The sequence below is a fragment of the Dama dama genome, chromosome 20 (genome assembly GCF_033118175.1).
Source record: "Dama dama isolate Ldn47 chromosome 20, ASM3311817v1, whole genome shotgun sequence".
Classification (NCBI taxonomy): domain Eukaryota; kingdom Metazoa; phylum Chordata; class Mammalia; order Artiodactyla; family Cervidae; genus Dama; species Dama dama.
In genome coordinates this window covers 58,384,635-58,396,856 of record NC_083700.1, presented here as the reverse complement: position 1 = coordinate 58,396,856, position 12,222 = coordinate 58,384,635, and the positions used below count along the sequence as shown (strand labels likewise).

At 40.7% G+C, this 12,222-nt stretch overlaps 1 protein-coding gene across 1 annotated transcript; it reads right to left on the bottom strand.

The window, feature by feature from the left end:
• Window positions 1–452: 452 nt before the first annotated feature.
• Window positions 453–8,185, bottom strand: GNG5 (G protein subunit gamma 5). Its single transcript, XM_061121523.1, has 3 exons — window positions 7,952–8,185; window positions 3,843–3,987; window positions 453–694 (listed from the first exon to the last, which is right to left on the bottom strand). The coding sequence occupies exons 1-2, from the start codon at window positions 8,030–8,032 to the stop codon at window positions 3,862–3,864; spliced, it is 207 nt and encodes a 68-aa protein (XP_060977506.1). The 5' UTR covers window positions 8,033–8,185; the 3' UTR covers window positions 453–694; window positions 3,843–3,861.
• Between the last annotated feature and the right edge of the window lie 4,037 nt (window positions 8,186–12,222).

Below are 12,222 nucleotides of genomic sequence, written 5' to 3'. Positions count from 1 at the left end.
GTTTTAAAGCAAAATGGTTTGCTAAGGACTTAAGAGCAAAAGTTGTGAATTATTGATACTTGCTTTTGGTTCCTTTTTTCCTTGGTATTTCTTTACCTCATTACATTGTACTGTAGGGCTCCATTCAGGAATTAATTCAGGCTTTGAATGTTTCTCACAACTTAAAATGGAATTATGTCTAGTCTTTACTATCCTTATTAGGAGCGCCACCTAATATGAACTAACACCCAACAAAGGGGTTTATTAGAAAACAAAGTTAACCATGTAAATAACTCATGAATAGAAACTAGTATTTACTAGCAGCCTTCTCCTGACCTTAAAAGAATTACTTTGCAATCTTTAATTCTCTAGTAATCTTGTAAATACATGGCATAAAGTTATGTGAGATGAGTTGTTAGAACACTAAAAATTTAATCAAAAGTATGATAGGGAAATTTTCATTTTTTAAGTGTACAAAACAAATTAATACATAAAACTTTTATACTAAGTATTTTATTGTATGCTGCCATCAGTGTATATAAAATAATTACCCTTGTGAAACAGAAAATTAAGAATATTCAGAGAGGTAGACATTAAGGACTGACAAAAGTAGAAGTTTGTGTAGTATGGCACGTTACAGAGAGGCTTTTGTACAGGCTTCAAATTTAGCTTTCCTTTGAATATTCACTGGTTTATGAAAAGTGGTTTGGAAAACCTGAAATGGAAAAAGGTAAAGTGAATTAGGGTAAAATATCATAAGAACAATAGCATTTTTTATGAGTAGCAGTACATCTTACATTACATCACTTTTAGGGTATTTAAATAATGTAAGCTTATATAGTGCTTTCAATTAAACTAAGCCTGTTTTTTTTTTTTTTTTCCTTTAAAAAAAAAAAAAAATCACATCCCAGTTGGTTTTTTTGGGGGGCGGAGAGGGGCGGCATAGAAAATGCCTAAATGAAAGGACCTAAAGAGTAACTTGCCAATACATTAAAAAAAAAAAACACTCTGGGGATTCTAATTTTTAAAAAGGTTAATATAAAAATCTCTTATGATGGGAGATATCTGAACACTTCTAGAAAATGAGCAACAACTGAGAGCAAGATGCAGTCACTTCTGTTTACCCACATAAATCTATACACACAGATACTGACTATAGTAGTGCTTTAATAGCAAAGAACTGCAAATAGCCTAAATGCAACTCAATAGGACAACGGATAAGTAAGCTAAGGTTTATAAACATGATGGAATACAATACAACAATTAAAATGACTAAACAATCTATGGATTAACACAAATCTGAAAAATAATGCATTAATAGTTATTCTTTAAAAATAACAGCTGGGTTTTAGAACTATAAAACAATAAATACATGGGCATAACAACTCCAGGGTAAGTTATATATTTGGAAAGGTAGGGAATGTATCTTATTTCTTTATAAAAATTAACAAGGTTGGGAATTCCCTTGAGGTCCAATAGTTAGGACTCTGGTCTTTCACTGCCAAGGGACCAGGTTCACTCCCTGACTGGGAACTAAGATCCATAAGCTGCACAGCTCAGAACTAACAAGGTAAACCATTTAATTCAGGATAGTAGATAATTGGTTTTTTATAGTGATTTAAAATTTCCTGTTACTTCATTACAAAAAGTTTTACAAGAAGCATAAACAGAATCAGTGGTGAAAATGTTTAGCCTCAAGTTTTGCAAATTACAAAACTGAGATAGGCAGGAAATAGTAGCAAACAATCTGTGATCTGTTTGGCAGGGGCTCAGCCAAAAGTACTCTTAAGCTCCAGGTGGAACAGCAGAGTTTAATTTGGCAATATTATCAAGATTATTAAATTTTAAATGTCATTCCTTACTGAATAACTTACTTCCAGAAGTTTATTTTAAAGAAATGGGTAGAGTATACTTATAGATACCCAAGATGTTCACCTCAGTGTAGCCTCAGATTTGGAAACCTCAATATTTGATGAAGTATAATTTAAGTTACAGTACAACCACAGAAAAATCTCATTTACAAAAACTATTAAATGAGAGCACCAAAGCCTAAGCACTAGACCACCAGGGAATTTACAAAGACTATTAAATGAAACAAAATTCAACTTCAAAAAAACAAAACTGCATACTATAATCACTTTTTGATGATTTTTATTTTTTTGTCTTAAAAGGAAACATCTGTTAACAGTGGTTATTTCTAGGTGTGCAAATCATGGTAACTTCTATTTTAATACCTTGGACTATTTGTTGCTAAAATATCTATGCTGTAAGTTACATATATTTTTAAAAGTTATGAGTGCAAAGACTTAAGCACAGATTTAAATATAGATGTTTTGCATCCATGCCACTCGGTGTGCCAAGGACCACCAGCATCAGGATAATGTCCCAGACCTATTGTTTCAGAATCTCTATTTTAACAAAGTGATTTGTAGCTACATTCATGTTTGAGAAGAAATGCTTTCCCATCCAAATACTTTTCCTAGCCAAAAGTGCTTCAAATCATAATATTCATAAACCTGTGGGTTTTTATTATACTGCCAGGATTAACAGCCATTATTTTACTTTGAAATCTGGATTCTTATCCCAACCAGAGCCAAGTTAATTAGGCACTGATCTGTATTCTATGAAATGAAACTATGAACAGCCAGTTAAGAAGCCACACTTAGCAGTATTATAAATGAAAATAAACTTGTGAAGAAAATACAAGAGGAACCATAACAATACGGAATTTCTCAAAATTGCCAGAAGCAAAAAACCTTTCACTGTTAAATATGAAGGTGCTTGAATGTTGAAAAGAATTACTTCCTTGAACTCAAAGGTGGTTTTTTCCCCTCTGTTTGGAAAACCTTAACCAATTCAACCAATCATGGTATTTACTAGAGACATGTTGTTACTTATACAGACTTCCTGGACACTCCCAAGTCTACTAAATTTAATAAGGGAGGCACAACTATGTAACATGGTATTTTAGGAAGCAGCTTCCTGCACTGTGAGGAGTCAGAATATTTGCAGAGGGTGTGTACCATATACAGAGTTGTCTTTATAACAAATAAATGCTCTGACTAAAGTCCTATGGCTTCATGAAGGCAGTACCGTTAGAGTCCATTTTCAATTATCCACACATCATGTTGTCTGGCCACCTCTCTTGTGGATTAACATACATTTTTACACATATTGACATCTGTTCTGCAAGGTACAGGTTAACATACAGAAGTACGCTTTAAATCCACCCAAATTTTAGTTTCTATCCTCTGAAAACCAACCATCTCTCACCATAAACTTACATACTTCATTTCCCTCTCGTTATCTTTACCTAAAAAGAAGAAAGTTAAAACCTTTTGTCCCCAACTCCAAATGCCTGCACTATGTCAGCTTATGCAGCTATCTCCTCAGTTTGCACTACTTCAATTCTTTTCTATGCTATTCTAGATCATAATTAATCCAAATCCATTGACAGTACGTTAAAAGTCACCACCATGAACACAGCAGATTTCTTTAAATGTCTAAATATTTTCTAGGTACAAAAAAATTAGTATTTGGGGACACCAGAGTACACCATTAAGCAATACTATAAAGGGTTAACATGGCTTGTCACAATAGTGAAATTTTCTAGTAACCCCTATATCTTCTTTATGGTTATTAAATCCTCTACTTAACCCTCTGGTAAAATAGAAACAACTAGTCTTCATGATTACTAAATCAGCGAATTTCATCAATCTTCACCAAAAAAAGACTGGAAAATCCAAGTGCAAAACAAAAGTATGGTGAGATCTTGCTCAACTTATAAAGTGCTACAAAGAAAGAAACTTGACTACTTATCCCTACTATATGGAGTTTTGTTGTTTTAATTTAAGGAAACTTACCTTGTCAAGATTCATCTTACTACAAAAAGGAACAGACTTTCTGGGGCCTGAAGGGATTTGTACTTGAAGATACTCCAGTCAGCAGAGGGTCATGTTGAGCATTCTGCAGACAGAACTGTTTCAAATCTGCAGCTGCCTGGGAAACCTGCATATAACAAGCGGTGGGGGGAGGGAGTGGGAGGTGATAACAATGTGTTAATGAAAGTTTTCTCAAATCTTTAATAAAAATATCTGCCAATAAACACAACTCAAAAAATATATACGCTAATTGAAGGTCACCAGTCATACTGTTGTTGTTTTGTGTCTGATTAAATCATGTCTGACTTTTGCAATTCCATCAACTGTAGCCCACCAGGCTCCTCTGTCCATATCCAGGCAAGAATATTGGACTGGGTTGCCATTTCATTCTCCAAGGGATCTTCCTGACCCAGGGATCAAACCTGCATCTCCTGCTTGGCAGGTGTATTCTTTGCCACTTAGCCACCAGGAAGCTCAACAGTCATATACTATCAACATATACATATGTTTGATACACAATCATATACAGTCAAAACGCTCCATGTAAATAAAACAAGCATGAACAGTACAATTCTGTTATCTGCAAAGCATAGTACATCTTGCTAGTTTACTAATAAACAGGATGTTCTAGTGTAACCATGAAGGTACTCAACATTTTTTTTATTAAAAGCAATACACAGGATATTATAGGGTAAAGATAACTTAAAATGCCAGTAAACTATCACTCTGTCTTGAAAGTGGTATACTGAGAAAATGCTGAGAGTGTCTTGGTATTACATACCATCAGCTGTTCTGTTACAAAATTGGACGATGACAGTTTCTGCTCAGTGACATGGGACTGAAAGGCTAATTATTAGCAAACTTCAATTTAAGAACTTTACTGAGCAGCCTGCCTTTAAGAAACTGTTTGCCTTACATGTGACTTAATAATTTTCATATATATACAAAACCAATCAAACAGGACTTAGAGAACTTCTGTGGTTTCACAGTTAAAACAACTTTATACCAACTTCAACATCTACTATTTGTATATATTCTGTGAAGGCATGGTGCAGGATACCAAAACAATAAACTGAATAGTTCATATATATAACATGAATGACTAAAGGATGCCTCAAATAAATATAGTATCCTAACTCTTGAATTGTGGTTTAGGAAGATGGGGAAGGCAATCATTTATTTTATTCTGTTTTAACTATCTACAAGGATAAGAACAGGTGTCCAGTCTGGCTGGGTAATATTTAGCCTCTGAAAGGAAGCTAAGGGCACCACAAGTGCTCTCTATACAAAGAATTTCTGCAGATGACAGCTTCTGATAAATGGATCCATCACCGTGAGATGAATCTAAACTCTTCCTGGAATCTACTTATATGTTTGGTTTATACACCAGACCAGGATAAAGAGTTTCATGAATTTATTTAGCAACTGTGTAAGTAGTTTTGGGTTCCAAGTACAACAAGAAATGGGCACCCTGCTCCCCTCACGAGTGTAGCTACAGTGGGGGAAGGGTGGCATCATTTTTCAGTATCTTATAACATGGTTTCATTCATTCACATTAACCAGCAGTAAAGAATCTATTGCGCTTCCCCTGGGACTCAGCGGTAAAGAACCCACATGTCAATGCAGGAGATACATAAGAGATGTGGGTTCGATACCTGAGTCTGGAAAGATCCCCTGGAGAAGGGCATGGCAACCCACTCAGTATTCTTGCTGGGAAAATCCCATGGACAGAGGAGCCTTGTGGGCTATAGTCCATAGGGTCACAAAGACTTGTGACTTTATGCTCAGAACATGACTGAGCATAAACATGAGAAAGAATCTGTTAATTTTCTGCCAAAAATGTAGGCAGACTCCAACTTAAACTCCCTTTCACAAACTTCTCATCACCTCTATGTGCCTAATATAATTCAGGCCCTCGGAATATGTAAGAAAAACCAGGTCCCTGATACAGAGCTAACAGTTCAGATGAAAAGAGACAAGATGATCTGCAGGAAAAAAAAGGGTAGTTTGTTAGATCAGGACCTGTGCAAAGTGTTTTCAAGAAGGTGACATTTAAACTGAGATCTGTGACAAGAGATCCAGCCAAGGAACCATTAGTGAAAATAACCAGTGAGAATTCCAATCAATGGGGAGAGTGGAGACAAAGGCTTAAAACTCAAACAAGCTGCTAGCCCCTAAGGCACTATAATAATAACCACCAGAGAGGTTGAAACCCTATAATCCTGGCATAATTATCAGTGCCTCTCTCCCTCTCAAAAGTGCCCTGGGTTGGGAACAAAGTGTATGGTCACCAACACTGGGGGAGTTTGTCAAGCATTTGTGATAATTTCTATCAACTACTCAAACAAAAGCTTTTAAAAAATAAAGTCGTGCTAATTCAAAAGTAAAATGTCACTACAAAAGCATCTAGCAAAGTCATGGGTAAAACAGAAGCACAAAATGAAATCTAACTCACCACATTTTGCAACATGTCCAAAGAAAAGTTCATTTAAATTCCCCCAAGGTGAGGTGCTTTCCTCCTTGCTACACACAGCCCTGCCATTTAGACTTGAGATTTCTATAACCAAACCCTTGTGATGGCTTTAATGATTCTGACCAAAACCCTCTTTAGTACTGGAGGAAGGCACCCCACTGGAGAGTTACTGCAAGGGCTAGGGTTTTTAAGGTAAAGCCCTCAGGGTATACTCATTTTCTTTGGAGACTAGGACTGAATATCCCTACTTAACACTTAACTGCTTTCAACCAGCCTCTTTTTGCCCCCCTTCCCATTTTTTTCTTTCCTCGGCCACTCCAACCTAAGATGAAGGCACACCTGAATAATAACAATGATTTCAGAGATAAATCCAGGCAAGGCTAACCATAAATCACTGGGATGAGGTAAGAATCTGGAAATTAGAGAAATGGATTCCACACAGCAATGGAGTTTATAGCACTTAAAGGACAGGAAGGGAGGGGAATCCCATCCCAAGACTGATGGGAATTTCCCTTCCCTCCTGAGATGACCACAACCGGGTAAACCAGGTTCCTGGCATTTCTACATAAGGAAATAGGTAAAAAGAGAGCGTCTAACAACACGAAACACTTCAGGGGGAAGTAAAAACTAGTGTGATGAGTAAAGAATCAAATCATCTTGGAAACTAGCTGTCTCTTTCAACAGAGTGCATGGTTTATATCCTTCCCTGTTTCTTTTCTAATTACAGTAAGCGTTTCACATGTAAACTGAGTGCACCACAAAGAAGCCAATCCACGCAGGATTTAAAAAATCAAGAAACTTGGAATAGCACTTAACGTCAGCTTGTCCTATCAACACACACACACACGACTTTTTCCCCAAAGTAAATACCTCAGGACAAGGTCAATGCTAACCAGACGCCAAAATAAATAACACTGTTCCACCCTAATTACTTATTCGGGTATGCAGACCAGGAGATATGTCCAAGGTCAGATCACAGCAAAGTGCAAAACAGATATGAAATGCACGCTTTGTCCGAGGTTGCGCAGGACACCAGTGGTAATCTTAGACACTGTAAACGTTTCCAAAACAGGCTTCTTTAACCTACAATTAAAGTTATGCAAGAATTCGTTTTCAAGTGTGTGTTCGGTGAATAAGTGGAGCTGGAAGTAAGGCTCGACTACTAAAGGGAGTGGATTTGGGAAAGTTCTGACATGAAAAAATACTTCTGTTCTGAATCAAAAGGCGGATAAATAAAACTCCGTCCGGTGACAAAAAACGAGGGAAACGGTAGCGAGGGCCGGGAAGGGCGCGGGCGGAGGCGCAGCTCTTGGGGAGCCCAGCCGCGGAGTCACTGCCGAGGGAGGGAGACAGGGACGAGGGCCGGAATGCGGAAAGCGGCTGTTCAACCAGGGCCAGCCCGCCTGGGACCGCCTTGGGGCGCAAGGGCGCACTAACCGGCCCCCCAAGCCACAGCGCCGACCCGTGCCGCTACTTCTCTAAAGCTGGCCGAGATCGCGGCCGCCGAGCCGGGGTCCTCCCCAGGGGCGAGTGGCGGCCGCCGCGTCAGCTCGCCTGGCGGATCCCACCCGCCACCTCCCCGCCTTCCCCTCCCCCTCGGCCACCCGCCCCCGCTCACCTTCACCCGATTGAGCCCGGCCTCCAGCCGGAGCTGTTGAACCACTTTTTTCATAGCCGCGACGCTGGATGAACCAGACATGGCGCACTGGAAAGGATGGCAGATCCGCGGGCCGTCGGCAGGTCTGCGGTGGGTCCGCTGGGCCAGTCGGCGGGGCTGGGGGTGAGGCTCGGAACTTTGTCTCTCAAGTTTCCGGTCCTTTACCCAGTGGCTCCACCCTCAACGCGCATGCGCGCTCTCCTCCGCCCGCCGTTTTGGCTCCACACCCGAAAGGGAGCGCGAGCTTCGGAGGGTGAGGGGAGAGTCGGGAGGGAGAAGGGGCGGAGCGGACGGTGGGCGCGGCAGCTACGGGACGCCGACTGGAACGGACGCCCCTCCTCTCCGTCCTCCCTCTCCCGAGAGGCAGTGTTGGGAGAGGTAAGGAAAGAGATCGTAGTTATCCTGCGAGACCCGAAAGGGACTCCAGAGAGGGTCGGTGAGGAAAGTAAGTTGTTGAGAGACTTTGTAACAGTCATGGTGGCGGGACGACGAGGCGGTTCCAGTGTCCCTGGCGGAATTGGCGGCAGAGATGGAGGAAAGGGAAGGGAGAGCCCCATGGAGGCGTAGGAGCTAGAAGTATGGGCTTGAGTCGCTGGCACCTTGTTCCCTTAGGGACGCGTCCCTCAGTGACCCGTTTTTGTCCAGCGGGCGGCCCTTCCGCAGATGGCTTCCCACCGACAGACCCCCGAGAGCGAAGGAGGGCGCGAGGTCTCTAACCGACCGAGAGGAGCCGGGCGGCGGGCAGCGAGGGCGCTGGTTCGCTTGAGAAAAGGGGATCTTCACAAGGTTTGGCTTCTGGCGCCTCTTATCTCTCGTTTTTCTAGAAACGATTGTGAAGAAGCCAAGGTGCTAACTGAAAATTATATTTATCTCTTCTTGTCCATTTCATTTGGTGGATGAACGTTCATTGTACTTTAAGAAATAAAAACTTTCTGTTTTGAGAAAGTTTGCTCTTTTATGTTTGAGTTGTAGCTTATTACCTGATGCTTGAAATTGACCAGAGGAGCTTTCAGGAGGATGGAACTAAGCAAAGAAGGCTCAGACACTGCATGTTTCACCCATGGGAACGTGTGTCACGCACTTAGGACAAATGTTTCTTGTTCTGCTGGTATAGTCCGTCAGTGAATACACTAGTATTTTCTAGAAACATGCATAATTTCATCATTAATACATTTCAGTTGTTTTGTATAGTGAGAAAATCTGTGTGTTGTGTGCTCTATCTCAACAAAACCTAACTTGTAAAACAGTTTAAATCGCTTCACAGGAATGTACAGTTTACTTGGCCGGAACTAGAAACCAGAGTTTGAATTCTGTCTCTGTCTCCTACCTTGGTATCCCTGGGCAGGCCACTTTCCTGAGCTTCTGTTTCCTCATTTCAAAATGAAATAATAAAGCTTACTTCGCAGAATTGTCTTTCTGAATGAAATTTTATATGTAAAGAGTATGATAGGTATCTCAATAAATGTCTCTTTTCCCTCTTCACCAGTAGTATTGCAAATTATTTGACCTTTATGCTTTGTTAACTAATCTCATTCATACTTTATTCAGTTCAGTTCAGTCGCTCAGTCCTGTCCGACTCTTTGCGACCCCATGAATCGCAGCACGCCAGGCCTCCCTGTCCATCACCAGCTCCCAGAGCTTGTTCAAACTCATGTCCATAGAGTCGGTGATGCCATCCAACCATCTCATCCTCTGTTGTCCCCTTCTCCTCCTGACCCCAATCCCTCCCAGCATCAGGGTCTTTTCCAATGAGTCAACTCTTTGCATGAGGTGGCCAAAGTATTGGAGTTTCAGCTTCAGCATCAGTCCTTCCAATGAACACCCAGGACTGATCTCCTTCAGGATGGACTGGTTGGATCTCCTTGCAGTCCAAGGGACTCTCAAGAGTCTTCTCCAACACCACAGTTCAAAAGCATCAATTTTTCAGTGCTCAGCTTTCTTCACAGTGCAACTCTCACATCCATACATGACCACTGGAAAAACCATAGCCTTGACCAGTTTATCTTAGGATAATATTAATAGTAAAGCAGGTCTTGATTGCTCTGTCTTGAGTTCAATTAATCAAAAATTATTTCTGAATTAAAATATCAACTTTTTAATGCATCCACTACAAATGCAAGTTCTAGTCTCCCAATTGGCATACTAGTTAGTGAATACCCATGTGCTGTATTTATTATAGATTATTACCATTAATTCTTAACTGATAAATTGCCACATGCGTATATATTGTTTAGTCACTAAGTTGTGTCCCACTCTTTTGCAGTCCTATAGACTGTAACCTGCCAGGCTCCTCTGTCCATCCGATTTCCCAGGCAAGGATACTGGAGTACCGTGTTGCCATTTCCTTCTCTAGGGGATCTTCCCAACCCAGAGATTAAACCTGTGTCTCCTGCATTACAGGTGGATTCTTTATTGCTGAGTCACAGGGGAAGCCTCATACACCTATAAACGGTATGGACCTAACAGAAGCAGAAGATACTAAGAAAAGGTAGCAACAATACACAGAAGGACCATACAAAAAAGATCTTAATGACCCAGATAACCATGATGGTATGATCACTCACTGAGAGCCAGACATCCTGGAATATGAAGTTAAGTGGACCTTAGGAAGCATCACTACAAAGTTAGTGGAGGTGATGGAATTCCAGCTGAATTATTTCAAATCCTAAAAGATGATACTGTGAAAATGCTGCACTCAATATGCCAGCAAATTTGGAAAATTCAACAGTGGCCACAGGACTGGAAATGGTCAGTTTTCATTCCAATCCCAAAGAAAGGCAATGCCAAAGAATATTCAAACCACCACACAGTTGCACTCATCTCACACACTAGCAAAGTAATGCTCAAAATACTAAATGTGCCAAGCTAAGCTTCAACAGTACATAAACTGTGAAATTCCAGATGTTCAAGCCGGATTTAGAAAAGGCCAAGGAACCAGAGATCCAATTGTCAACATCCGCTGGATCATCGAAAAAGCAAGAGAGTTCCAGAAAAACATCTACTTCTGCTTTATTGACTACACCAAAGCCTTTGACTGTGTGGGTCACAACAAAGTGTGGAAAATTCTTAAAGAGATGACAATAGCAGGTCACCTTACCTGCCTCCTGAGAAATCTGGGTGCAGGTCAAGAAGCAACAGTTAGAACCATACATGGAGCAACAGACTGGTTCCAAATAGGAAAAGGAGTACGTCAAGGCTGTGAATTGCCACCCTGCTTATTTAACTTACATGCAGAGTGAAAATGAAAGTAAAAGTCGCTCAGTTGTGTCTGGCTGTTTGTGACCCCATGGACTATGCAGTTCATGGAATTCTCCAGGCCAAAATACTGGAATGGGTAGCCTTTTCCTTCTCCAGGGGATCTTCTCAATCCAGGGATTGAACCCAGGTTTCCCACACTGTAGGCAGATTCTTTATTAGCTGAGCCACAAGGGAAGCCCCTATATGCAGAGTACATCATTCGAAATCCTAGGCTGGATGAAGCAAAAGCTGAAATCAAGATTGCCCAGAGAAATATTAATAACCTCAGATATGCAAGTGTCACCACCCTTATAGCAGAAAGTGAAGAAGAACTAAATAGCCTCTTGATGAAAGTGAAAGAGGAGAGTGAAGAAGCTGGCTTTAAAAAAAAAAAAACACTGAGATCATGATATCCACTCCTATCCCTTCATGGCAAATAGATGGGGAAACAATGGAAACAGTGACAGACTTTATTTTGGGGGGCCCCAAAATCATTGCAGATAGTGACTGCAGCCATGAAATTAAAAAGACACTTGCTCCTTGGAAGAAAAGCTATGACCAACCTAGACAGCATATTAAAAAGCAGAGACATTACTTTGCTGACAAAGGTCCATATAGTTAAAGCTTTGGTTTTTCTAGTAGTCATGTATGCATGTGAGAGTTGGACCATGAAGAAAGCTGAGGACCAAAGAATTAATGCTTTTGAACTGTGGTGTTAGAGAAGACTCTTCAGAGTCCCTTGGACTGAAAGGAGATCAAACCAGTCAATCCTCAAGGAAATCAGTCCTAACATTCATTGGAAGGACTGATGATGAAGCTGAAGCTCCAATACTTTGGCCACCTGATGCAAAGAATTGACTCATTAGAAAAGACCCTGACACTGGGAAAGATTGAAGGCAGGAGGAGAAGGGGATGACAGATGATGAGGGGGTTAGATGTCATCACTGACTTGACGGACATGAGTTTGAGAAAGCTCTGGGAGTTAGTGTTGGACA